At 46.0% G+C, this 26,765-nt stretch overlaps 1 protein-coding gene across 1 annotated transcript; it reads right to left on the bottom strand.

Moving 5' to 3' along the window:
• Positions 1-6,232: 6,232 nt before the first annotated feature.
• Positions 6,233-22,396, bottom strand: NRIP2 (nuclear receptor interacting protein 2). Its single transcript, XM_009586586.1, has 6 exons — positions 22,166-22,396; positions 16,981-17,157; positions 10,673-10,755; positions 10,082-10,209; positions 7,175-7,227; positions 6,233-6,325 (listed from the first exon to the last, which is right to left on the bottom strand). Exons 1-6 carry the CDS (start codon positions 22,394-22,396, stop codon positions 6,233-6,235), a joined length of 765 nt encoding a protein of 254 aa, XP_009584881.1.
• Positions 22,397-26,765: the final 4,369 nt, after the last annotated feature.

Genomic DNA, 26,765 nt, shown 5'->3' with positions numbered 1-26,765 from the left:
CCCCCCAATTCTGTGCCTTCTGTCTCCCACACTGGGGACAGAAACAGGATGGTTACAAGCAACAGAAAATAGTAACGCCTGAGTTTTCAGTTGTAGCTCGCACAACCTGGCATGTGTACTGCTGCATAGATGATGGGCACTTCTGCTGTGTGTGCTTTGACAAAAACAGATAGAGTCCTACCACAACTTGTGCCTGCCATGGCCCCACTCAACGTTGTTTGGCTTTGGTGGGGCAGGTGTTCTCCACAGAAGTACTCTCTCTCTTGATCCACTGCTGCAACCCCAGAGGTTCCTGCAGCAATTACCTGGAACATTTTATTTGCCTGAGAGTTGGGCCAGGCTGAGCTAATCCGGTAGCTGGGTCTTATAGGCTATTGCAGTGCTGCTATATTGTAATTCCTTCTTGAGGCCTAACAGGAAAACAGGGTTGTCTACACTCATAACAGAGAACAACTCAATGCTGTCTGTCCATGCCAAATATAAACCTTTATTAGCAACACAAGCGGCATACAAATGGTTGTATGACTGAAACTGTTTTATGCAAAACAAACTGCCGTACAGCTCAAATGATTTCCAAGGAAGGAAGGTCAAATTGATCCATTGTTGGACTGTTAATTGTTGAGAAGAAACAGGAAAGGGTTAATGGGGAGAGATGACATTTTCCTAAGAACCATCTTTAAAAGAAAATGGGGCAAAAACAATGCAAATGTTGGACAGGGCAACCTGTGCAACCTAGCCCTCTTCTCTTGTTGGCCTGAGGATAACATTGCTGGGTGCTGTAAAAGCCCAGGCATGCTGCATTGTGGAAAGCAGAGGTGAGAAGATACGGATGCTACAGATCATCTGTTTCCCAAAACTCTTCAGCTCTTAAAACCATTTGAGAGGAAAAATACCAATGTTTGAGGGTTTCCCCTGACAGTTTTATATTGCTTACAGCACATAATAACTTGCAGATGCATTTTGCTCCTGGGCCCCTTGTGTACAAAGGAAGATGAAAACTGTCTACAGAAGAACTAATTGGAACTTCTGTACTGTTCCTTGGCTAAAAGATGACTTTCCTTCTTTTTTCATGCCCTGAACTCCGAAGTGACAATTAGTAGACTGGCTGCAGTCAATACTTCCTGAAGTCAATGCTTCAGGCTACTTCAACTGGCAACAATTTTCTGTGAAGTATGCATCTACTCACAGAGGGAGCCACGTAGGCTCTGTCACTGGACTGATGGAGTTATGTTATACTTTCATTGTAACTCATTGCCTGTTTGTCCTTGCCAGCCAACACAAGCCACAGAGTTGGAATTAGAAGTTGTTCCTTCCCACGCAGCAGAAAATGTTGTTTGCTGCATCCTACTCACTAGCAGATTGGCATACCCCCTGGTGCCTGGAAGCTTTTTGACAGGGCAGGATTTGCAAGACACACTTGTATGTCCCAGTGCCAGCACACTGCAAGCGAGGAGTCCAACAGCATTCTCAGACACTGGGCGAATTTGCAGATAAATGATTCATGGCTTTGGTTGTGATGCTCAATTTACTAGCAAGAAAATAAAGGGAAGGGTTTTTTTATTTTCCTGAGACATAATAAACCAGCTGGCTGTCCCTGCTCTCATTTTTGTGATCTCTTTGCTGAATGCGGTTATTTCTGTAACTCTTCAGGTATATCCTGGCATTTGCCAGTGGAGTCTCTTGAAAGGAGGACTGACTGCAAACATATGTAGGTGGCTCAGTGGTCTTCAGTTGCATAACTCACTCACTAGTGAAAGAAGGAGCAGGCCTTTGGGAATATGGATGGCTGGAGCTCCTGTTCTGTTCAAAACCAAGTGACCACAAAATCCTGGAAATGGTTCTGGTTATGGCTTCGGCAGAGTGCATGTTTTCAGGATAGGTTTACCTTTTGCACATAGGCCTTGGAAGGGGCCTCAGAAGTCCATCTCCCCATCCCCAGACAGGTTCAGCCATATGTATCTTACACCTGCCATGTAACACTTGCTTCTCTGTTCCAAAGACTTGCTGTGATAGACACTTCCTTGCAGACTGTTTCACAACTGCTGTGTCCACTCTACTGGAAAGTAGCCCTAGTAGGAGCTGACCACCAAGGCGGTTCAGAGAGATTATCCCTAAAATAATAACATTCCATTGTCTGTATGGAAGGGATGGGCCTCATCATGAGGAAGCCAGTGTTGGACACATACGGGATGTGCCTATGTCCTCATCCGAGGTGGCAGTTCATACTAAATTTCTACTTTCCATATGAAAGCATTAGCATTTTTTGATCTCCAGTGGAAAAGACCTTTAGATAGCTCCTTCCTTCCCCTTGTCCCCCAAAAGCAATAGAAATGACTGAAATTGGGGGTAGGGAAGTGTATCTGTATAATAGGCTTTTCCAAAAGAAACTACAATTGAGACAGTCTTCAGCCTTGCCCACTTAAAAATTACTTACTGGGCTCCACAACGTAGGAAGACTTTTAAAAATTACCATATTTGTAGATGGGGTTAAGTTTGCTTCTTTGAGATGATGTAAGTCCTGTTTCAGGATCACTGTTGGCAATAGCTTCCTCAATGTCTGGGTGGAAGAGACCTTTACTGTGTGAACCTGCATGTTCAACTGACAGGGACAGGAGGAAGGTGAAAAGCACGTCTTCCGCTCTGGAGCTGATTTCACAGCTGAAAAGAAGAGCTCTCACACACTAATTTAGCGCTTGCTTGGAAACATCCTCTCTGTGACTGACAAGTGGCACAGTCTGCATTCATACATGGAATTGTTAAGAACAGAGAGGAAAGGCTGGCAAGATAGTGGCACAATGTGAGAGAGTATTAGCAACCAGGGTACAGGAAAGCGTTAAAAGGATTATCCAAGAAGGCAAGAATTCCTTTTGGAAGAAGCAAATCTGTCACTTACCAGTGTGGAAGAATGATTTGCTTGGGGGAAGGTAGGGAGCATGCAAAGAAGGATTCATTATGCAGAGAAGAGAGGGACAGATAGGGCTGGTGATTTTCACCTACTGTTGGTGGCCCTCTCCTTCCCTTGGCAGCCCTTTCACAGCCCCACCAACACCGGGGCTCTGCGCTTGCTCTACCACCTGACCCTCACCTACCCCCTCACCAGAGCCCAGCTCCAAAACGCACACCCACCACCTAGGGCTCCCACACAAAAGCGGCCGGGACTGAAAGCTGTTGGCCCTCACCTTCCCTTGGCAGCCACTTGTGGGCACCAGCAAAGCCTGGCAAAAGCCCTGGGGTGCTCTGGAGAGAAGCAGGGCCCCTTGCAGACTTCACAAAGCCTGGCAAAAGCCCCGGAGCACTCTGGAAGGCAGCAGGGCCCTTTCCAGGCTTCCACAAAGCCTGGCTAAAGCTTTGGGGCACTCTGGAGAGAAGCAGGGCCCCTTGTGGGCACTGGCAAAAGCCGTCAGATACTCTGGAATGTTAGGATTAGGGTAAGAGATAGGGTTAGAAGTATGGGATAGGGTAAGGTTTAGTGTTAGGGGTTAGGTTTAGGGCTAGGGTTAGGGCCATTAGGGTTAGTGTAAGGAGCTAGAGATAGGGTTAGGGTTAGAGGGTAGGATTAGGGGGTTAGGGTTAGTGTTAGGATTAGGGGTTGGGTTAGGGATTAGAGTTAGTGTTAGGTTTTGGGGTTAGGGGGTTAGAGTTAGGGACTTAGATTTAGCAGCTTAGGTTTAGGGCTAGTGTTTAGGTTTAGGGGCTAGGTGTTGGGGTTAGGTTTAGTGTTAGGGTTAGGTTTAGGGATAACGTTAAGATTTGGGTTAGGGGTTAGAGGTTAGGCTTGGGGATTAGGGTTAGGTTTTGGCGTTAGGGTTTATAGTTAGCGTCATGTTTAGGATTAGGTTTACCATTTGGGGTTAGGGTTAGGTGGTTAGAGTTAGCGGTTTAGGGGGTTAGATTTAAGGAGTTATGTTTAGGGTTAGGGTTTAGGGTTAGGGGCTAGGGTTTAGGATTAGGGTTTAGGGTTAGGGTTAGCATTAATGTTTAGGGTTAGGGTTAGCATTAAGGTTTAGGGTTAGGGTTAAGTTTAGGGGTTAGGGTTTTTTTTAGGGGTTAAGTTTAGGGTTAGGATTTAGGGTTAGGTTTACCTTTCTGGGTTAGATTTAGGGTCAGGTTTAGTGTTTAGGGTTTGGGTTTGAGCTAGAGTTAGCTTTAATGTTTAGGGTTAGGGTTTAGGATTCAGGGTTTTTTTAACAATAGATCATAAAAGTTAATGAATAATAAGAGATATAATGGACATGGTATCTGTCAGCTTTAGCAGATTATTTGCCATTGTTTCACTTGCCATTTTTAGAGGGCAATGACAGTTGGAAGCTAGGTGAGTTGCTGCACATAGGAACAGGTGTTTCATCTGTTGCAAACATGGTTTTTTCAGCAGGGTTGACCCAGGTATCACGTAGATTCCAGCTGACACACAGGATGGTTTAGTGCAAGTCTGAACTGTCATTAAAGATCCCTGGATTTGAGAACCCAGTCAGACATGCAAGTGATACAAATCCTGGAGGAATTACTGGTACTTTGGAAGACAGGCTCTTTGAATAGACATGGATCCTGACATAAATGAGAGAACTTTTGGTGGCATTCAGGAGATTCATGGAAAGCAATTCATGCAGCTAGAAATAATCAGATGCACAAATAGAAGAATGGCAAAGAAGCCAAAGAATGGATCAGAAGCTGCAAGATATGATGACTAACAGATGCCAGTCGCACCAACTAACACTGGTAAGTGCATCATAAATCATATCAGCCAGGCTGTAACTCTGCTGTCCTTAGCATATTTTAAACTACAGAATACAGCATCTGATTTAGGAAAGAACTAACAGAAAAAAGCAAAATGTATACACAAGTTCTTTGACAAGCACAACAGAAACAATGAGCGGTTTGATAAAAAAGGAAGAGAGCCAGCGGTGTTTAATCCAGGAAGATAGGCAAAATGGGGATGTCATGACATAGTAAGGGTGGACAAAGGGACATTGTGCAGAGTTTGGATAGTGAATCAGTAGTCGTGAGGCATGGAACAAGCCCTGATCTGGTGCATCTTTCCTAGAGCTAGTAAAGAATAGACTATGTATTTATCATACAGCTATGCTCTGTTAAAAAATTAAAAAAAAATTAAAAAAAAAAAAACACCCAACAATTAAGTGACTTAATAATCACCCTGGTCATCCCAGATGAGTTCACAGTTCTCTGACCTGAGCTGACACTGCAAGGAAGTCTAGTTCTTGTTTCATGCAGGAGTAGCAAAGTTGATGGGCTGTGAGATGCCAGGACTTGAGGCTGATGATGTATCTGTGTCCAATCACTAGATTTCAAGTTGAAAGAAAGGAGCTGACAGAGCAGAACACTCTGGGTGCTGTAATTCATCGCAGCATTTAAACTGAGTGGCAGGATCTCTGATGATGCAGCAGAGGTAATAGGAATGTAGCTCTAGCAGCTGGAGTGCTGAGAGGAGACGCCTGGTCAGAAGAACACAGTGTGCAAGTCTGGTTACTACATCTAACACCAAGAGATGATAAGCATTGCCATTCATATAATATAGCTTAGTGGCCAAGGATGCAGTAGCAAGGCCCAAGCCCCTGTGAGTGTCCACTGTACTCTAGGCATCTACACTCAGCATTTCTGCAAATTAAGAATTAAGAACTCAAAGTGTTCTTGCTGCAAGGTTTTTCCAAGAAAATACTTCTGTTCTGAGTCAGCAAAAAGTAACAAAATCCAGCTTCCCAGAGTACAGGTGAGGGGACTGGCCACAGAGCCCTTCCCACAAAGAAAGGGGAGTGGAGTCCGCTTACATCAAGGCAAAGAGAAGGGAAACATTCATGGCAATCTTTGGAGGTTTTTGGAGAAAGTGCTGTCCTCTTGTCCACAGAACAACTGGAGATTGTTCACGGAGAGTCTTGTCTCATGAACATAGGCTATTGTAAAAATAAGTCATTAAATGGGTAGAGTGAATTTAGCACAGAAGCAGAAATTGGAATGACTAGGGGCAGATAGAAAAACAAGAACAAAATGCCTACTTGGCACATGGGGACAAGCAAGAGGGTCCACTGAAAGGAGGGATATCTCTCAAGATGAGGCACTCCCAGCAACAACAGCTTCCAGCACCCATTTGCCTTTTTCTCACTCCCCAGTGAATGCCTCAGCCTAGGACTCAGCAAGGTTAGGGGCATGTGAGCCTCACCCTCATCTCCCTCTCATGGCAGCGAGTCTCCTCAGCCCCAGACATGAGGAATGCAGCCAGTCACTGACCAGGCTCTTCAGAGGCATGTAGAAAAGGCAGCTCTTGACTCAGTGCTTTAAGTCTCAGGACTCCTTCCTCCAAGTCGATGCAACACTAAAAAAGGGGAGAGCCAGTTACTTGCTGGACATTTCAGATAGCAAATCTTATGATGCCTATGACTGGGGAAAACCTGTATAACAATCAAACAACTCCACTTCAGGTTTGTAGAGATCTTACAGTTCCCCTCCCTGTCCCCCATGCTGCCTCCTTGCTCCTTTTCCCTTCAATGGATTCCTCTCCAAACCCTTCACAGTGCCATTCCCCTCCCTTCTTCCCACGACTCCCTCTGAGGGGATGGCCTCACATCACTCAGCCATTCAGCCCAATGCTTTTCCTGCTTTATGAGTCTGACATGTGACATATTTGACAGGCAGAAGCAAGCTTGCTGCAGCCATTTGCTGAGCCACCCAGGAGCCAGACTCAGCAGAGCACTAACCCTGAGCTGAACTGACAAAAGGAGAGGACTCTCTCCACCGATGTCCAGCTAGTGTTGGACACTGAACATGATCATCCAGCTTCATTTGGCTCAAAGCAAGGGCAGAGCTTGTTCACATCTGCCTTCAAAAGGCAACACAGATATAACTCGTGACACAGTGTGCCTTGCCTTTTCTAGTCTCCTCTTCAGTTTCCTCTTCCTGTTTGCAACTTGTATGGTCAGGAATACAAAGAATGGGAGATGTAATAGTATCCTATTGAGTGATTCCTTCCTTAAAACCTTTAAGAAGGACTGGAAAGGAATCAAGTGACTCAGAGCATACTGCAGTCAGCCAGGCAGCTGTGCAACAAGCATTGCAAGTGGCACCCTGGAAGACCTGGCCATAAGTATTTCTGATGCTTCCAACAACCAAATCTTGGAGAACTTGTTAAGAGGAGCCCTGCAATAAGCAAAAAGCTGTTCCTTACCTTGAGAGACAACAGAGTCTGGAGACCAATGCAAAACTCCAGCATTTCATCATCTGAGAAGAGAGAAGAGACTGATTAGGCTCAAGACTATATATACTGCCCCTCTAAAGAAAGTGTCTCTCTCCTGTAAGAGGATGTGGAATATGAGAGCATCTGGTTCATAAAGTTATATGGTTATGGCCTATTCAGTATAAAGTAAATACAAATAACAAGGAAAGTGATCAATTAAACACACAAACATTAAAAGCAGGTGGTAACAGTGACAATAACAGTGACAAAGACCAGCACTCTTCTGCCACTGACTGATGAGCCATTAAAGAAGCTACTTAGGCAAAGCCCTGAAGAGGGCCAAAATGAGCTTTGTAGCTGATAAGAGGAGGGAACCATGACTATCATGAGTATTATGAGATATTTGAGGGTGTTTGTGGGATTGTTTGAAACTTACTATGAGATATCAGAAGGGGCTTGTGAGACCATGTCAAACTTACTATGGGCTGTGTAGGGGAAGGGCAAAAGGCAGGAGAAGGCAAGCAGCAGGGTGGATCAGGGAAGAACAAGCATGGAAAAATGGAGAGCAGGGGGGATGAGGGGGCCAGTCACATGCAAGCAGGCTGTTGGTCAGTTCACTTGTCTGACTGAACCCTGCCTGTACTAATAAAACCTTAATTTTATTAAGTAATTTTTTTCTGTGTAACCTCTCTATCCTACATGTGACTGCTGCAAGTCTTAAGTGTCAGCAAGTGTAGAAGATGCCATGGGTTAAAGGGCAAATAGCTCTAGATGTCAGCAACCAGAGGGACTGGCATGCAAGAGAGGTGCCAGTAACTGAAGGGACCACAGGCCATAGGGCTCATAGGTCTCTGTCAGCAACTGGAGAAAGGGACATAGTTCACAGGTGCCAGCAACGAGAGAGACCAGTGAGCAAGAGAAGTCTGGGTGCCTGTAACTGGGGAAGGGAGCACAGGCCTAGGGCTCATACACCTGGGTGCCAGCAACTGGAGGTACTGCAATGTGTGCTGCAAGTTCTAAGTTCCAGTAACTGGAGAAGGACCATGGGTCACAGAGCTTGCAGGTCTAGGTGCCAGCAACTGGAGAGGTCAGCATGCAAGAGAGCTCTGGGTAGTACCAGCTCTGACCAGGGTCACAGTGGCCTTAGGTTTATAAGCCAGCAACTGAAGAGGACAGGGCATATGTGTGAGAGGTCTAAATGCCACTAACTAGAAAGACTTGGGTGTGTTTATATTTCTCCAGTGAATTTAATCCTATATGCTTGTGGGTTTGTATACATAATTAGCTAGCAAACTTCCATCTGGTCTAGCCAGTGAGTAGGAGGAAGTCTGCATCTGGAAAGACTCAAGGTCTGGATCAGTGGCTAGATAAGGGGCCCAGGGTCCAGACATGGATATAAGACAGACCTAGAAGCTGTGCTGTTATTTGAAGACTCTGTGAATATGAGTGTGCTTGTGAATCTAGAGACTGAGGATATATGAGCTTCTGCTAGAGAACTTCAATCCTGGTCAGCCAGAGAGGAGGACCAGGACTGGGCTATCTGTGCTCGTATTTATGTGAGTGCTGGTAAAGGCACTGCTCTATGTGTGGTAATCTGTGTGGCTGGCCTTGTCTGTGTCCTCTCTGAATGTGCCTCTCTGGAATATACGTTCAGCCTTCTACTGTCCGAACCTGCCACTAAGAACATGCATTGGATGGGTGAGAGCGACCTCTTGGGTCTTAGAGCCATCCATCTGGACTTCAGTGGCAGGGAAGAAGGAATCCCCAGCTCCTGGAGTCTGCAGGATTCAGCAGCCACCAGTAACATCATTAATATTTCCCTTGTCTCCTTTATGCCTGCTTGCCCTGTAACGAGTGGCTGTATTTTATAATTTATTTATAACCACATAAGCAAGAGCACTGTGCGCACAGGGAGATGTAGGGCACAGATGTAGCAATTCTGCTCCTTCCAGACAGCCATTTCTACATCCCAGCAAAATGGATAGGTGCTACTGGGCTAAATTCACCTGTGCTGGTACTAATACAGTCTTCCCATGAAGGGCAAGAACAAGTAGAGGGGAAACCAAGGGAAGAAGAGTGAGCTCGAGTGTGGAAGAGGAGGAAGCTCTTTCTAGATGACTACAAAAGTGGGAAAAATGGACATGAAAAGAGGGAGCAAGGGAGGCCTTGGAAGATGAATAGTAATCATCAAAGATGAGGAGACAGATAAAGGCACGAGGGTAAAGCTGGAAGACTAATAGGGAGAAAGAACAGGGAAAAAAAAGACGACTAAGTTGTTTTCAGCATATGCACAGCCTGATGTAAATGCAGAACATGCAGCCTTTCTGCTGTTTTCTGGGTGTGCTCCAGTGCCTGCTGACTTGACCTTGTCTCCTACGGCTCCTTCCTTCAAAGGGTCCTGCCTCAGGACACCGAGAGAGACTCAGCACTCTGGGGCTACCAGGTTCTTCTAGGGTGCTCCCTGCAGCAGAGGCAGATGAGTAGACAGAAAAACACTCTGGGGAATAAGCTATACCCTCTGTCAGTTTCTCTGATGACTTCCATCCAGCCAAAGACACAAGTGCCCATTCAATAGGAGAACATAAGGCACCAGAGGACTAATCAAGCAGTCTGGATAATTTTAAGAAAGGCCCATTTTAGAAGGAAATGAGAATTTTCCACATCCTTTGTTAAGACCAAAAAGCACCTCATTTCTCTCCACTTTCAACGTCGTCTGTCTTCTCTGTACTCTTCCTACATTGAGATTCACAGTGCACAATGATCTTGGCCAGCAGTGGTGGTGACCACAGCACCAACCTCCCACCACACTACGCTTTTCCCAGAGATCCTTTTAAATGCCCTTGGCAGGGCAAGAGGGACACAGGAAAACTGGGGGAGAGGAGGGGCTGGCACTCTCACCTACAACCAGCGCTGAACACAGCACTGTCTCCTGGCCAAATTGCAACTCCACATGTTCTACTCGGCCAACAACGCTGGGGATGGGAAGAGAGAGGTCTCCACAGTCCATGGCAGACACTTCTTCCAGCCTGTGGGACACAAGATGTGTTATTGCCTCAAGTGGAGGAAGAGGAGGAAAACAGGACTTCTCACTGATGGCAGTACTTCTTGGTCTCATTGGGAACAGGCCCACAAGAGGAGGAATCTCTTTCATACAGCATGTCTGGAGGTAGATTCCACAAGCAAAAGCATAAGGCGCTGTCCATTTGGGTTCCTCACCACTGAGGCTAACCATCAGCTGGCCAGCTTTGCCCTGCAGTACACACAGACAGAATGACACAGCTCTGCCTCCTAGTCTGGGATCTGCACACAACTTTGCCAGTGCTCCTGATGTCTTGCCCTGTAGCCCACCCTCTGCATCTTCTCCTAAACAGCCATGTGCACATGCAAATCTGCTAGTAATATCATTTGGGCTGGGAATCAAGAGTGCCTACGTTCTTGTCATAGGTTTTCTTTTAGCCACCCCTCCTTTTCTACTGTGCAGAGACTTACCCCAGCCGGTTTAAACAGCTCTTGGAGATGAGATTTGGTAGACACCCAGTGTTAACAGTCGCTTTCAACACCTGACCTTGGCACTAGAAAAAACAACAACAGATAATTACTGTGGGCTCAAAATTGGCATACCCACTCCTCCAACCATGTGACAATCCCTTAGACCTTCCTTAGCAATACAGCCAAAGATGTGGTGTTTTAGGCAGTAGTTAGAAGGCAGGAAACTAATCCAAGACAATGGTGGTCTCCCCAGTGCTCTGCAAACCTCTGCCAAAGACTTCTTTTTGAGTTTGTCTTCTTTAATTTGTATTTGATTGCCCAGATACTTATCTATTATTAGCAACTTTAACTTGCAGTATTCCAGTCAAAAGATGCATAACTAGTGAATTTGTTCAGAAAACCCACATGGACTTTATTAGCAGAGCAGTAATTGATATGACAAAGCTTCTAAAGGAACATAAGCATCTGCTACAGCCTTTGTAGGTTTCCTCTCTCCATTTCTTCTGGTGTCACAGGGAACAGTATTCCAGGGCTAGACATCCTTTCTCAGTTGAACAGCTTCCAGAGGGAGAAGTCTCTGGGAGAAGCACGAGCACCCAGGACAAGCATCCCTGAGAAGAGCTTGAATTTAAGGTAGTTCCCAAGATAACTGACACATCCAAGTGACCCTTGAATCCAAGGAACAACCTAATCAAGAGGTGTCTGTTTTGTGTAGGGCTTACATTAAGTTCCTACAGAGCTCTTTAAGGAAATATGACATGAACATTACAACTGCAATATTCACAGCTGGTGTCATCTAGCAAAGGGAGGGACTGGATGCCCTGCACCCAAGTCGCCTCTGCATGATCTTACTGGAACAATCCCCAGTGCCTTGCCCACTTCATTTCTTCACCCCTTTGCACTAGAAAGGGAACAGAAGATGTGGTTGCCATCTGTTTTCTGTCCCCTCTGCACAGAGGTCCTTAATGGCAGGCCAGAGTTGCTGAAGTAACAACAGGTCTCATATACGGTAGAGGTCTGAAAAAATAGGGTTGTCAAGGACATCAATAGGAGTTAGGTTCAGAAAAAAAAGGAGGAGCAGGACTTCATAAAGGAACTGGAAAAGATGGCGTAACTGCCGTCTACAAAATATGGCTTGCACCTACCTACAGTGCCTAACCATACCCATTCTTGACAGCCTAGTTCTTCACCAACACCCAAAAAAAAAACCAACCACAAAGTTTTGCTCTTGGGAGGTTCATTTTCCTCCTGCTATAATTTGTATTTTTCCTGTGATTCCTTCTCTTCCATCCACTATGGCACTCAGTGCCATGAGCCACTCAGAAGCATCAACAGACCTCCCACAGCTTCTCTACCCTTCTCTCATTCCTGATGAGCTTAAATGCTTTGAACACCTTAAGCAGATCAGCATGACTATCAGGGACTCAGTGCAGCACCAGTAGGGTCAAGGAAAATGTCTCAATTTCCTGATTTCTTAAGTAAATCTGTTTATGATTATTACATGGGTTAATCATCACAGAGAGTACATCCAGTATTTCCAAGATTTCATTTTCAAAAATGTGCTATTTGTGTTATTATAAAAAGAAAGGAGAAAACAACTGTGAGAAATACTGGAATGCTGTAAACAGACACAACACCAATAGTATCTTGAGTGCTAACTGCACTCAAGGCAACCTCAGAGAGTGCATGCTGGAAACGTCAGGTCTGTTTTGTCTTGGAGCTTTACCTTTGGTCTAAACTACATCTGCAATACATCAGTGCAGCGAATTTCATCATTCTGAAAATTTAGATACACCATATTCCTAGAATGGCCATTTAGTTGAGAAATTCTCAAGAAGTGCAAGACCACTGGAGCTAGAGATCTCAACCTATTTTGTTTTACAGAGTTCACCAAGAATCATGTAAGACTCATCTATGTATATATGATGTATATTTAAATAACATCAGTTGTTTTAGAAGGATGAGCATTCACCATGTGTGGCCTCATCCAGGAACAAGGAGAGCAGTGCTCAAGCAGTGTCTACACAGAAAATATGCACAGATGCATATTTTCAACAGCTCCTGATTTGGTTGTTAGACTTTTTCTTCTTTAATGTAAAAAAGCATGTCTTATTCATAAAGAATTATGTCCAGTTAATTAACAGTCCCATGTGACTGCAAACACTCGTGACTTCTTACAACACCCAAGTGAGGCATATCATGCTAAATACTTTAGGAAAGCCAAAGCCAAGACAGATCTCACAAACTTCTGGCTGCCAGCACTGTGCTTTCCCCATTATATCATGTGCTTCTCACAGTCTCAGCCACAATGGCATCTACATTCAATCCAAGACTGCTCTTTGGCACATGGTATGGAAATTGCCACAGAACTACAAAGTCACAGTTTGGGAGAACACAAAACTTAACCGACCTGATACCAGCTGGAAGATTCATGAAACAGAGTCAGAGCACAGAGAAACCAGCCCCCAGAAGTTCTCTCTGCAGTTCTTTGCACATTCATACAGGAATACTCCCCCAGCTCCTTCATAAATGAGCAGTGCCATTTCACTGCAGAGCAGCTTGAACTGCTATCCCATGGTAATACAGATCACACCTGAGTAGGAGATCCACCTGAGCTGCTGCCTCACACCCATTCTCGTGCCCTTCGTTCATGCATGCCTCCTGCCTCTTGGCACAAATCTGCTTTAAGCAAGTGGGGGAGCATGCTAGAGCCTCACAGAAGGGGAAGAGCTGCAAAACACTCTATTTAGAAGCTCCTGACTTTGGCAATACTTCTGCTTGTTTAAGAAAAAACATTGCCGCTGTGGCTCCAGGCTGCCTGGCATATCAAGTTCAAACATTCAGGACTAGGAGTAGTGCCTGCCCATAGAGGTCCCCAAGACCAACTGGAGAGATCCCACCTTACCTCATGACAACAGCTGTTTGTGGCAAAAGCCGTTATTACAAACTCCAGGCTTCTAGAGAGAAAACAGCCTGGAAATTGACTGGACCCAGAGGAGAGTCCCTTATCGCTGCCCATGGCAGGGGGGTTGTAACTAGACGGTCTTTAAGATCCGTTCCAACTCAAACCATTCTATGATTCTAGGATTCTATGACAAAATGCCTCCCCTTCTGCTTTTAGAACTCTGTAATGTCTGTGCTGCCTGGTCCTCACTGACACATCAGCCCTGCCTGGAAGGACTGTGGCCAGATTAAGCAAGGCCACAAGGCAAGAGGCAAGATAAAGTACAAAGTGCCAATACATTCTAAGCGTCTCCCTCCTCATCCTCTGTACTGAACTTCATAGAAGAGGCTTCCCTGTGCCTCCTCACTACCTGTGGGTATATTAGCCATGAGTGTCAGGTCGGGTATGCTACCACATCTGCCCAGACTGCAACCTGCCAACTGTCCAGCTGAATCAGCTCTTCCTCATTTGGAAAGAGTTAACCATCCCTGTGGCTCACAGAGGCCAACTGTTCATTGCCCAGCTACAGAAAAGGCACTGTATCAGCTCTTCAGAAACACAAGACTTGAAGTATGGACAGCAATTGCTAAGGAATCACTTTGGGAGCAGGCAGACCTGAGATGCACGAGCTGTTAGCATTGTTGTGATAATAAACCTAAACTATATCACTAGGCAGATTCTTGAGTTTTGTTTCAGAGCAGGATGGGAAAGTTGCAAGTTAGAAACTTGCTAGGATATAACAGGACAGTGATTATTCTGCAGAAAACAACATTTCATCTCGTTCAGTGGTAAACAGCCCTGCACAGTTATTAGCTCCAGCAGCCTCACAAAAGCTATCCAACTTCCAATTATACTACTAACTATTTGCCCAGAGAACTCACCAGGAGCCTGAGGAGAGTCCTTGGTCCAGCATAGCACAAATACAATGCAGATTAGGTAAGGAAAGGAGTACACAGGCAGCTGACGATCACTGTAAGCCTTCTTGGACTAAGAGGACTTTTCATCACATTACCCACTCTCATCTCTGCCTCAGGATTTTCAGCCTGTTACTACCAGTCACCATTAGTCTTTATCTAAAAGTCAATTATGGAGATTTCCAAGAAAGAGAAAGAGGGGAAGGGAATCAGCAAGGATCACCATTTATAAAGAGCTTTGTTTTCTGAAATAATGTCAGTTCCAAAGTCAGGAAGCTGCTTTAATCAACCAAGGTTGATTAATCCCAGGTTGGCTTGGCACAGAGGAAAAGCAGCCTTGGACAGCAGTGGAATCTTTCAGCATGTATTTCCAAGTCAACAAGAGACAAGCCCCACGACAAAAAAAAAACCCAGCAGCTTGATTTTATGATGCAGGTGCCACTCATGGCAAGCTTTCCAAAGTGCTTTGCAAAAACTCAAAAAAAAAGGGCAATTCTGCTAAAGTACCATGTGAGCAACCCACCTAAGTAAATAGGAGGGTGAGTGACTCTGCAGTACAATTATTATAGACTGGGTCTGTCTGTGATCTCTGAAACTTAAAAAGGCCTTAGGCACAGGACAACTATAACCTGTTAGAGTGAAAACACTTATTGCCTGAATCTCCCTGTATCACTGAAGTCTACGTATATACAGCTTTATTTCCTAGTCAAGTTCAGTTACTAGTCAGGTGATGCATTTGTTACCACCTTGAAATTTTCAGCATACTTGCCTGAGTGTGAATGGAAGCTTTATGCTGGTAAATGATCTTTTCTCGGGAGCTGCTATCAGAAAGAAGAGACTTCACTGGGGTCATGTTCCATTTCTAATAAAAACTATACCATAGTCAGTTCTCCGAAAGGTACCAGCTTACCTCTCTGGTTAAAATGAACTGGCAGCCTGAGTGCCATAGATCTGTTACTTACAGGCGAGGCTTTTTGAAGTTCACAAATGTGAACATGAAAAGCAGCAAGATTAAAAAGAAGGGGAGGAGAGCTTCCCTTCCTTCAGTGTAAGAAGATTAAGTGTGACAAACAGTGATTGGCTCTTAAAAAGGGCAGAAAAGGGGAGAAATTCCTGTGCAGAAGGTACTGAGTTCAGAGAGAGTTAAGTGCAGCATGAGACCTATTTCCTTGATTGTGATGTTCATTAACCTCCCTTGATGAAGGAAAATGTAATGTGTGTGACAGTTGGGGTACAAGTCCATTAGAAACACAAAAGGGGAACGAGTAGTGGACTCTGACACTGAGTTAGCTACTGCCCCTGGGATATGATACCTATGCATGTCTGTCCTTGCTTGATGTACATGCCTAGCAAAAAAACACCCTTTATCACTGAGTTTCCTCTTACAGAACAATACAGAGTGGTGATTAAAGAAAAAGAAACACCTTCATTTGCTCAAAAAAAGACTCCAGCTATTTGGAGAAATTACACTGAGAGCCATTCATCCTACTAGTCTGTTTTCCCAAGTATGGTTTGTTAATCTAGCTGCATCAGAGTCTAAAATCCAGGGTAAGCCGTGCCTAACTGCAACAGTAAAGGCTGGAAAACAAACCAGATGGTGGCTTTGCGTGGTCCTGAGACACCTGATCTGAACATTTCAGAAACTTGCTACCAGGCTGTGTTCATATGATAATTAATTGTGCCAACTGAATTTTCAAAGGTGTATGTGTTTTTCCTGGAAGTGTAGACTTTACACTCTTAACATGTGAGATGTTCTTTAGGACAGGTAACTGAAATAAACACAGCTTTAAAATGGGTTTTGTATACCAGGTCTATATCTTGGTGAGTCTCATATCTGCATAGTACTGACCAGCTCTAACCATGCAGCCCTCTTTCATGGGGTACAGCTTTTGGATATGCTTTCTTACCTACAGTGGGCAGGGGGGAGTGTGTACTGCTGTATAGGAGGATATAAGAAAAGGGAGCTAAAAATACTGCTTCCATCAACAAATGCAACAGCGCTAATTCAGAGCACAGTCAGCCACATTCTTAGGAGGTCCTTTGACACTTGAGAGAATCAGACCATACTGGATCCAGTAAGTGTAAATCAGCTAGGGGCACCTGTCTTAAAAGGTGATAAGGAGATAGGGAGACATTCTTTGCTTCTGTATGCAGTTATGAAATATCTCATATCATGGGAAAGCTGGCCTCCAAAGGAAAGAAATGTGATTAAGGTAATTTATCTTCAAATATGGACAACTAGAATGCATGTGGCAGAAAGGCTTTCCTCTGTCTGTTGGAAGAACTGAATAATCCAAACTCTAAAAGAGGCCATGAGGGAAATCTGCTCTCTCTGGCTGCAGCTGGCTTTGCGATTAATAACTTAGCACGACCCTTGAGAGTGGGGCAGCTGGAACTCATTGAGCATTTGCCATCACTGTGAAATCAGCAGCACCATGTTGTTGCCTTACCTGGCACTGTATTAGCAGGGGTGAAGTCTCTTTTCTCCTGTCCTCTCCCCTTTCCATCTTTTCATCCTGGTCCTTTGCCAGCGGAGATTGAACCCACGCAGACTGAACCCTGGTCTCGCCCCGCAGCTTGTTCAGATTGCCTTCCAAGAGGCGCCGCTGGACCACACTATGTGGCTGCTGTCTCCATCACAAAGAAAGAGAAATCCCAGCTAAGTAGGGAGCTAAGGACAAGGATATTTGCTAGCCCAGGGAAGCAGATTGCAAATGCTTGATCCAACTGATCATCCTGATGAAAGACAGGCTTATCCCAAAAAACTTTCTTTAAATCCCAAGATTTTTTTCTGTAGCCGCTAAGGTGATGTTAAAGCGTTGGGCTGTCTGTGACAGGCAGGTGTCTGGGATGCAATTGTTGGAGGAGAAGAACCTGCCTGATGCATGCTGTCCCCACACATATCTGTTCCTTCAGCTAAACATCCACTCAGCAGTCTCATACCTGTTCAGGTACTGCAATACACTACCTGGTGGGTGCGTGCTGACATCCAACCAGGCACACTTACACCTTCTAACATGGGAGGGGACAGGGGATGCAGCATGTGTGTGATGTACATGTGGGTAGGAAGGCAGGGCTCCAGAAATTTTAGATGTACAAGCACTTATTTGTAGTGAAGCAGGAAGCTTCCCCTGCACAGGAAACTAAAACTAGCTTCTAATGTTCTTTGGAGTCTGTCTCTTCTTCCCTCCATCAGAAGTGATACTATTTTGACTACCTTCCTAGTTGTGGGAGCATCTATGAAGCCCTATGTTGTTCACAGCTAGAAGGGAGTGCCATCAGCCAGATCAGCGGCTGAAGGAACTTCATTCCTATCTCATGTATCTCGTTCATACCTCATGTATCTTGTATTCCTATCTCCTTTCTTCGAGGCAGAAGAAAGGGAGGTGCACCAAAAGGGAAGAAAATTTGTGAAAACCTTCTTGTCCCAACATTGCATACACATACAGGAAAGTGTTGCTTTGGAAAGAAAGCTCCCTTTGTTATCAGCTTGATGCTCTAGTTTTTGCCCAATGTTGATCCAGTGCCTCCAGTCCCTGCACAGCTACTGAATCAACAATGGGCAGCACCAATGAAGTAGGCCTGTTGGAGATAGCTTTGTCCGTTCTCCATGTACTTGGCCCCATGGCCCTTCTCCAGGAAAGCAGTTGCTCAGAGCTGACTATAATATTCTCAGTAACAACTGCTGTGTGAATAAAGGCAATGAATCTAAAGGGGCTAACGTGCTACAGCATAAACTGTTGCTTTTATCTTTCTCAAAAAAAATTTTAAAAATCAACTTTCAGATGGTGCAGCAGTTTGATGCAGGATCTTATCAACATGCAGCCAAACATTTGAATTAGACCAGAGCTGCCAATGAGTTGGGCTGTATTAACCCTACAGGGTGTGTGAGCTTCAGACTAGTTTGATGCTTGGTCAGAAGGCTGAGGCTGGGGAAGCGTAAATTGCAACTCGAAGCCCAGTGAGTTGTCAGTTTTGCCCAATGGTTGGAGCAGGAGAGCTGTTACTGGCTCTTTGGTTGCACTGAGCATTGCTCTTTGCAAGATGCCGAGTCCCTCATGCCTCTGTTTCCCCATCGCTCAAGGGGCGAGAGTCAGATCATTCACATGCTGCATGAGAGACACTGCAGTAGTTGAAAAAGTGAGGTAAAAATATCCCTCTGTTCCTGGACTTTTCCCAGCCTGCTGTGCAGGCCCACAGCACAGCTGGCCGTTGTACTTCACTCCCTAAATACTCTGAGCACATTGCCAGTTTGGCTGCCAGCTAACATCTGGGCCATGGGAAAAGGGCAGGGAACCAACAGCAGGTCTCCAAATTCCCATCCTCCCTCCTGTCTCCTCTCACAATCTGGCATGCAAAGGACCTTTCCCTCTCCCCGCAACCTTTCCCCAGGAAGAGCAGGCCCTTTGCAGCTGCTACCTCCGTCTCCTTCTTGTTACTCAGGCTGGGAAGAGGCCAAGCACTGATGGGGAGTAGCTGAGTTTTGGGACTGTGGAGGCATCTGATTCAAGAGCAAATTCCTGGGGCCCTCCCTGTCTTCTGCCTCACCAGTGAGATGGAGAAGTGGAGACCGCTGTCTCTCTTGGCCTGATAAGAAACAATGAGATGAAGGGGATGGTGAGAGAGGACTTGAAGGGAGTTGTGGCCAGCAGCTGGAAGGGTCAGAGCGGGTTCCCAGTGCAACTCATCAGGTTCAGGCTCTCCAATGTGAAATCTCAAGGCCCTTGCCTTGAAGGTGAAGTGGTATGAGCTGGGGATCTTGATTTTTGGGAGGAGAGAAGCCAGAACTTCAGATTTTCTTGGTGCTTTCAGAATATTTTAGCTGAAGCAGATACTTCTTTTTTTGCCATTTAAAAAAAAAAAAAGTGTCATGCTTGTAGTTGTTATAAAGCTGGAAATGTGAGGTCTCCACTGAAATGTATAATGACTCTTTGTTGGAAATGTGATGGGTGCATCAAATCCCAGACACTGCTAGATGCATTGCATAAGCTGAATGCACACTCAGAATACACAGAAAAGAGTGGCAAAAAGTAACAGCCTGACTTTGTATAAGAAAATATGTAGTTTTTTTAAATGGCATGGGACCTTGCTCTAATTTTAGGACATGTGGGGCTGCCACAGCTGGAGTCTCTGGCACTGTCAGCGGAGACATATTTTGGGGAATTAATTAAACTCTCCTCCAAGCTATAGGACTCTGGGGTGTTCTGCATTCTCTCCAAAATCAACCTCTCTAGCACTTCCTGCTGCTTTGTTTTCAGCCCTGCATTCCTGTCCTCCAGGAGGGAGCCAGATTGGTTTAGGAAACATAGATGGAGTTTTGCATGGGGCTGGAGGAGTGCCTGAAAGCGTATTTTGGACTCTAATTTGCAGCCCCCAAAACATCACAGGGATCTCACAGTGGCCCATCAAGTTGCAGGGACTGCTGAATTGCTCTTGGAAATCTAAGGCCTGGTTCTTCTCTTGCTCCGAGGAAAACCAGAAATGGAGGTACTGCAGCTACCGCATTGACCCCAGGTATGGCACTATGTGTGCGAACTTTGCACAGGTGCCACACTTTATTTTGTGCCTTCTAACACCAGTGCAAAATTTCCATGCCAGAAAAGACGTTGTGCTTTATTCACTGCTCCCTAGCTCCATGGTAAAAATGTTTCAGCCTTTCAGTTCATTCAAATATGAACTATGCAATGGTTTTGAGTGACCAAACACCGTCTGCATGCAAGGAAGTCTCCTGCCTAGAATGGTTAATTTGACCAGGAAAGCTGCTCGTGGCAAGCGATTCGGACAAGGCCTATCTTGCTAGAGCAAGAATTTGGGGCTTCAGAGTGCCAGCCTCTGGAGGCCAAGGCTACCACCGTACTGTGCAGGACTCTCACAGAGGCCTCAGGCTGACACTGTCGTTTTGGGGCATGATGTGTCAGGAGTCAATTCCAAAGCACAGGAGGTAGACATGTTTCTCTCTGCCTTCGTGGCTGGGCTCAGCAAACATGCACTCAAAAGTGGTTCTTCCTGTATCCTGCCAAAAGCTGTATAAGGAAGAGTCCAGGGGTATGTCTGGCTATCCCCTCCTGAGGAGATGTTTCAGCTGCAACGCTGCAGAGCCTGAAGGGCCAGTGCTAGCCTGCCCGAGCTGCCAGCCTGAACGGGGCCCTCCAGGCTCCGATGTGGCCAGACCTCCTTCCCCACAGGGAACAGAGGCCCCATTCCTCGCTAACATGAAACTTATGTGACTCCCCTCTTGTACTTCAGACAGCGACTGTGTTCAGGGCCAGAGGGACGCTCAAGACTAGTCCCTGCTGAAATCCGTGTGTAAGGCTGTGAAGGGCTGGAGGAGCACGAGGTGACAGCTCAGGGTGACTTTGAGGAGCCACCCTTGACCCTGCTGAGCCAGGGACTCTCAGCAGCAGCCGAGGCGGCTGCGGGGAGGGGGGCGGGAGCAGAAGGGGGCGCTGGCGCGGGAATGTGGCACTGACCCCTCGTCTGCACACGGCAGAGCTGCTGCACCCAAAGGTTTCAGCAAGGGGGATAGCTCCCATTCAGGCCCAGTGCCTGGGACCCTGCCTGTCCTGCACACGTGTGCCCCTGTGCACAGCAGCGCCTCGCTGCCGGCAGCCGTGGGGCCTGCCACGGGAGCCGGGAAACGACCGGCGGAGATACACACGCACGCGCATCCGTGGTGTTGCTGCGATGGTCTGAGAATACAGAGGGAAGCACGGGCTGCAGGAAGGGGCAAGATCTTTTATGACACCCACTGGCAAAGCTGGAATAAGTGGTTGTGTCCACATCACTGGCCAGACCCAGGCCCTCTTTTGGGAAAATGATTTAGACCTCCGCATCCCTGAGCAGTTCCACTCCACAGTGGAGAGGAGAAGTTAGACAGCAAAACTGCCAGAGCAAGGGGGAGATGCGTGCAGTTAAGCCAGCAAGAGATCCTGTGGGAAACTGCTCCCTGCCTTGGGGAAGTCTCTTCAGACCACAGACTGGCCAGGCTCCTGGAACAGATCCCCTCCCTGATGACTCCTGTTCCATGTCTCCACAAGGAGACACCCACAGGCCTCACGCCGGTGCCTCTTCCCCAAAGATGTTATCCATGGGTGCTGGCCACTGCAGCTGCCTGCATGCCTGGCTAGCAGTCCTGCCCTTGCTTGCCCCTCCAGAAATCCAAAGAGTGGGGGGAAAGCGAATAACGCAAAAAGGTGACAAGGTCAAATATAAGCCTCTTGGAGTTTCATGAACTGTGCTTCCATCCCTGCTGAGTCCAGGAAGGAGTCTGCTTTTGAGCTGGATCATGCAGGAATACATGGGAGCTTTCAGAGACGTCCCACATGGAAACATACATGTCAGATGAACATATTTATGTACTGGGTGAGTGGAAAATTGTAGCCGGGGGAGTCCTTCTAGTCCATGCCTGCCTGCCTTTGTGAGGAGTTTGGTCCCTATGGGGACATGGGAAAATATAGATGCAAAAAATGGGCAATTCATTCTTTCCCCTCACCCTGACCTGCTCCTAGATGATCCTGAAGGGAAGTTTCATCTTTGCTGAACCCATGACCCTTTCACAAAGCCTGGCAGCAGTTCCCAACTGGGATGAAGGCTATTAGGAGGACCCCCTCCCAAATGGGGTCCCACTGGACTCACCAGATCCTTGGAGGTGCCAAGCCTTGTCAAGCCGTCCAGGGGCAGCAGGTCAGCAGAGTCCTTGTGCACAAACTGGGTGGCCTGTTTAAGGCGCCTCTTCTGTTGCAGAATAGCTTTGTTCCTCAGCTCCACCTCACACTCCCGTCGCTCCAGGTCAGGAGTACCCTCGCTCTGTTTTTCCTCCTGGTCTCCTTGCCCCAGTGGCAGGGGGCAGCTCTTCCTTGTGCTCATGGTGAAGACTCAAATAGAACAGGTCCTTCTTGGTATGCTGGGCTGTTCCCTGCACTCGTCTCCTGGTGTTTGCCCTCTTGAGGCTGACTCAGTCTCTGAGCTCCTTTCCCTTTCCCTTCCCCACAGCTCTCCTTCTCTCCCTTTTTCTGCCTTTCTTCCTGCTCTCTTAGTTATAACTCATCCATCTCTGAAGTGTCTCTGTGCCTTTTTCTCCCTCTGTCCTCTCCACTCCCCCGGTGTCCCTCTGCTCTGCTCCCCACCTCTTCCTCTCCCTCTCTTCTCCTGCCCTGACTGCAGCTCTGCCTCCTCCCGTCGGTGGGTCCCTGTCGTAACAGAAAAAGCCCCACGTCAGAAACCAATTTCCATAAATTACAGCAGAGCCGGCAAGATGCTCCGGCTGGAAAAATCCAGCAGCAGAAGGATGGCCCCGCTGTTGGGGGCTGGACTTACGTCCCTTGGGCTGTGCGCGCGCACGCGCCTGTGTGTGTGAGTGAGTGTGTATACACTGCCTGTTCCCCCCGATACACTGAAGAGACAGTAAATCTCTCGGTGGCAGGCTGTGCAGTTCAGTGTCTCTGCTGGGGGAGGCTTTGACGCATCTCAGTGAATCTGTAAATACTGGGAACAACATGGTTCAGTCTCGGAGATGATGCAGTGCCTTGGTAAACGGGAGAGAGCATCTGCCTCAAGGCTCCTGGCAGGCATGCCCAGTCTCATTTCTGCAGAGAGTGTCATGCATTTGGAATAGGCTGCGCTGAAGGATTTTACTGTGTAGCTTGAATGAAATGCTGAAGGCCTGGTTTCTCCTTCTGGCCAGGGCAAATGTATTGGGCCTGACTCTGCCCTCAATTTCACCCCTCTCCATCTAAAGCCAAAGTTGCAGAAGCCTAAAATCACTGGCTTGTCGATACCAGTGGAGTTGACTCCCTATTTACACTAAAAGTATGCTGACATTGCTGCATTGTGGGATGCCTGGATCAGGGCAGACACCCCTTCTCTCAGGGGAGAAAGGACATGGCAGAGCTCACTTTTTCAACTTTATGCCTCCACATTCTCCGGCTTGAAACTGTAAGTTTCAACTTGAACCGAAGCTGCTTTATTTTGATCCCTTTTCACTGGTGAATGCACTGCCCCAGTAAGCACCAGTTCTGATGTCATGTACAGAGGAGGAAACTGAGTTTTACTCAGCTGTGAAGCTGAGGACAGCATTACCTTTCCGTGAATGTCAGCTGGGCGTGAAACAGTTTTCATGTACAACATAGAAGGAATAGCAGCAACGGACTATGAAAGTTACAGCAAAAGGAGGCTTTCTGTTGGGGTAGTATGTAACATTCCAACATTGCTGATACCAATTACTTCTGTGTTCTAGATTGTATATAAAAATATAACAATGAGTTTGCAATGTTAGGGAGTAAATCCAATGGTCCATGTACAAAGATGAGTCCAGTCAGCCACTGTGAGACCTCAGTGTGGTCGCAGAAACTACAAAAAAATTTGGCCTCAGTGCAAAGCAAACCACGTTGTTTACCTTTTACCTTGTTTACCTTTAGCATTTCTCTTGGGATCTTCGGTCCTCAAATGTGAGAAGGGAGGCTGGTCATTTTTAGAGTCATTCTAAAATTTGTAGAGGTTTACCTTTTTGTTCTCAGTATGCTAACTGCTTTACACAAGGTATCATGGTTCCCACAGCACCAACCTGCAGAACCAGATTTGGCAGGAATGGGAGTAGAAATAGATTCTAACTGCTTTACACTACAAGGCCAAACTCCAACATCATAATGCAGGCAGAGTCCCATCAAGAGCTCAGCAGAGCTGTTTTCAATTGTCCTTGTCTCTCTGCAAGCCGAATTAAGAGAGTTTAAATAATGGATATTCCCAGGGAAGCTGTGTTCCCACAGTCTTGTTTTCTCACCTCAAGGTTGTCATGATTCCTGATTTACACACATTTTTGGCCTCTTGTGGCCTCACTGAGCATCCTCTAAGTCTTGTTATCAAGTCCTTTAACCATCCCCATAAACCAGTACTGAATCATGCACCTCTACTCTCACACAGGGCCCTGTTTCCCCTCCTGCAGACTGTGAATACCTCAGCAGGCCAGCCTTGATAAGGCAGCTCTGCTTCTGCTGGCAGCAATTTTCTTAAAGCCTCAGAACAGACCTTAAAACTATAAAGTAAAACAGAACATCTTGGGGCCAGACCCCCTACAGTCCCTGCCTTGAAACCTATGGGCAGAGTTACACAATTTCTGATGAGATCATCTCCCACCTTGGGTGTGCGTGTGGGCATGAAGAGGAGAGAGAGCTCATAGCTCCCAGTCACAGTTTTTCCTCAGCAGGCCACCCTTTATTATTTATTTTTGCCCAGCACTTTGGCAAAGCCCTATCAAAATTGGTTTGCGTTGCAGTTGTGCTGGAGCCATTGCTTGAGTAGTCCTGCTTTAGGGTCTGACCAGCTAATCCTGGCTCCTAACTTACAAAATATTTCTCTCCTAGTGCCTCAAAGGGGAGACTTCTTCAAACCTTATTTAAAGCTTTCTCCCCTCTTTCACCCCTTCTGCTCCAAAGAGCAGGTCACTTAACTTTATATCCTGTGATGTGTTAGTTCCCAGATCTGGCAAAAAACCCTAGCGTTTTGATGGAGGTGGAGTCAGCTAAGATATTATCTTCTCCCTTCAGAGGCATGCTGGGTTCTAGGTCACTGATTTTTTCTATTCAGCTATTACTTTTTCCATCCTGTTGTTAAACAGAGCCCAGTTACTAAGTAGGTTAGGTGCTTTCAGTTTTTTTGCAGAATGGACACTCTTAAAGGTTTTCTAATGGAGAGCCAGATCACAGTGCAGCAAATTTAAGTTCATTCCCAGAAGCTATGCCTTTCCCAGTCATCTTTTGTAGGCCCTGGAAAATAGTGTAATGACTCACCAACAGCCTGTGTTAGAAAAGTAAAACTGATTTAGATAAAAACATTCATACACAATCCCATACACACTGAGAAATTATTTTCCTTCTTTGACCAGTCACATACAATAATCATAACGCATTATACCTCACTATTCTCCACCCTTCATACAGAAATTATTACAGGATGTGTAACAGTGCTATTCAGACAATGTAAGAACCACTCCACCTCCACAGAAGATAAAAGCCCTTCTCCCTGCTCCTGCTAGCAGCTTGGCCTTCTAGCTCAAGCAGTTACAGGTCAATGAGAGCTCTGGGGCAAAAGATTCCAGCTTCTAACCACAAAGCCACAGCACTGTATCTGTGTTCGTGCTTGTTGGTCCCTGGTGTTGATCCCCTCCATGTCTGAGAAATGTTGAATTCAGAACCACTGCCCACATTTCTGAGGAAAGGCACTGAAAAGCAGCATTTCCCCGTGGCCAGTTTGCCCAGCCAAGAAACAAGAGAGGGTCAATATTCCAGCCAGCTATTCCTTTGTTGAAGAAATTCATGAACAGTACCTGAAGTAGTGAAGGGAAGGAATGGACTCCTTTGCTGAAAGAAGTAACTCCCAGATTAAAGAACACCAGACAAAGTAAAGATTTTACCTCCCTCTGCCAGGATTATTAGGGAATATCCCAGCTGTTTGAGAAGCTGCTCTGTTGGAGGCTTTCGCTGATTTGACTTTAAATTCACAAGCTGAGGTTCTTTCACCATAGATTTTCCTTGTATCGCACTTCTGGGAAGCTTTACCTAACCCAATCATTCCTCTTTAAAATATTCTCCTACTACTTTTGCAACTTGTAATACTTGTTCTCTTCTTAGAAAATTCTCTTCAGCTTTCAATTTTTCTCTCTTTCAACAACTTGGAAACTATTATTTTGTCCTCTTGTAGAGCCAACACAGTGCAGGTGGGAGGGTGGATTGTAGATAACGAGCTTTACATTTCTTTTTGTCAAGCTGGGCTGTTACAGAGCTCAACACATAATGTAACCAGCCCAGATTTAACATTACGCCAGTTTCCAAGGCACTGTCTCAGTTTGGTAGAGCAAGCTTCAAGTGGCTGTAAAAGTGCTCTTCCATGTAGCAACTATGTCAAGGCCAGGAGATTCCTTGTGGTGGCCCAGTGCAGGATCACTATGAGACGACTTTCTGCTCATCCTCTTGCATTCTCACAGCCTGTGCACAGCCTGTGAATGCACAGATGGTGCAGAGGAGGGATGAGAGGACAAACCTTACTCAGGCAAACTATGCATGCTTCTCTCTCCCCTTCCATCTTTGAAAAAAATTCTTTGAAAAAAAAGCTTGCTCTGCTTTTAATTCCCTCCTGTTTTCTAATTGGATAATAAAATATATTCCTAGGATAATAAAATGTATTCCTACTCTTCAAATAACAAGTAACAGATTACAGTATTTGTATCTGTGAACATGTCTGG

Source organism: Fulmarus glacialis, unplaced genomic scaffold (genome assembly GCF_000690835.1).
Source record: "Fulmarus glacialis isolate BGI_N327 unplaced genomic scaffold, ASM69083v1 scaffold20651, whole genome shotgun sequence".
Lineage (NCBI taxonomy): Eukaryota > Metazoa > Chordata > Aves > Procellariiformes > Procellariidae > Fulmarus > Fulmarus glacialis.
The sequence above is the reverse complement of the archived record's forward strand: the minus strand, read 5'-3'. Positions and strand labels throughout refer to the sequence as shown.

Excerpts from the sequence above, each read along its gene's own strand:
- NRIP2 (XM_009586586.1), bottom strand. The coding sequence starts at position 22,396 with ATGAGCACAAGGAAGAGCTGCCCCCTGCCACTGGGGCAAGGAGACCAG. Across the intron at positions 10,756-16,980 it reads CCCTGCTAATACAGTGCCAG|TGCCAAGGTCAGGTGTTGAA; the intron begins GTAAGGCAACAA and ends TGTTTTTTCTAG. Across the intron at positions 7,228-10,081 it reads GTGTTCAGCGCTGGTTGTAG|ATGATGAAATGCTGGAGTTT; the intron begins GTGAGAGTGCCA and ends CTCTCTTCTCAG.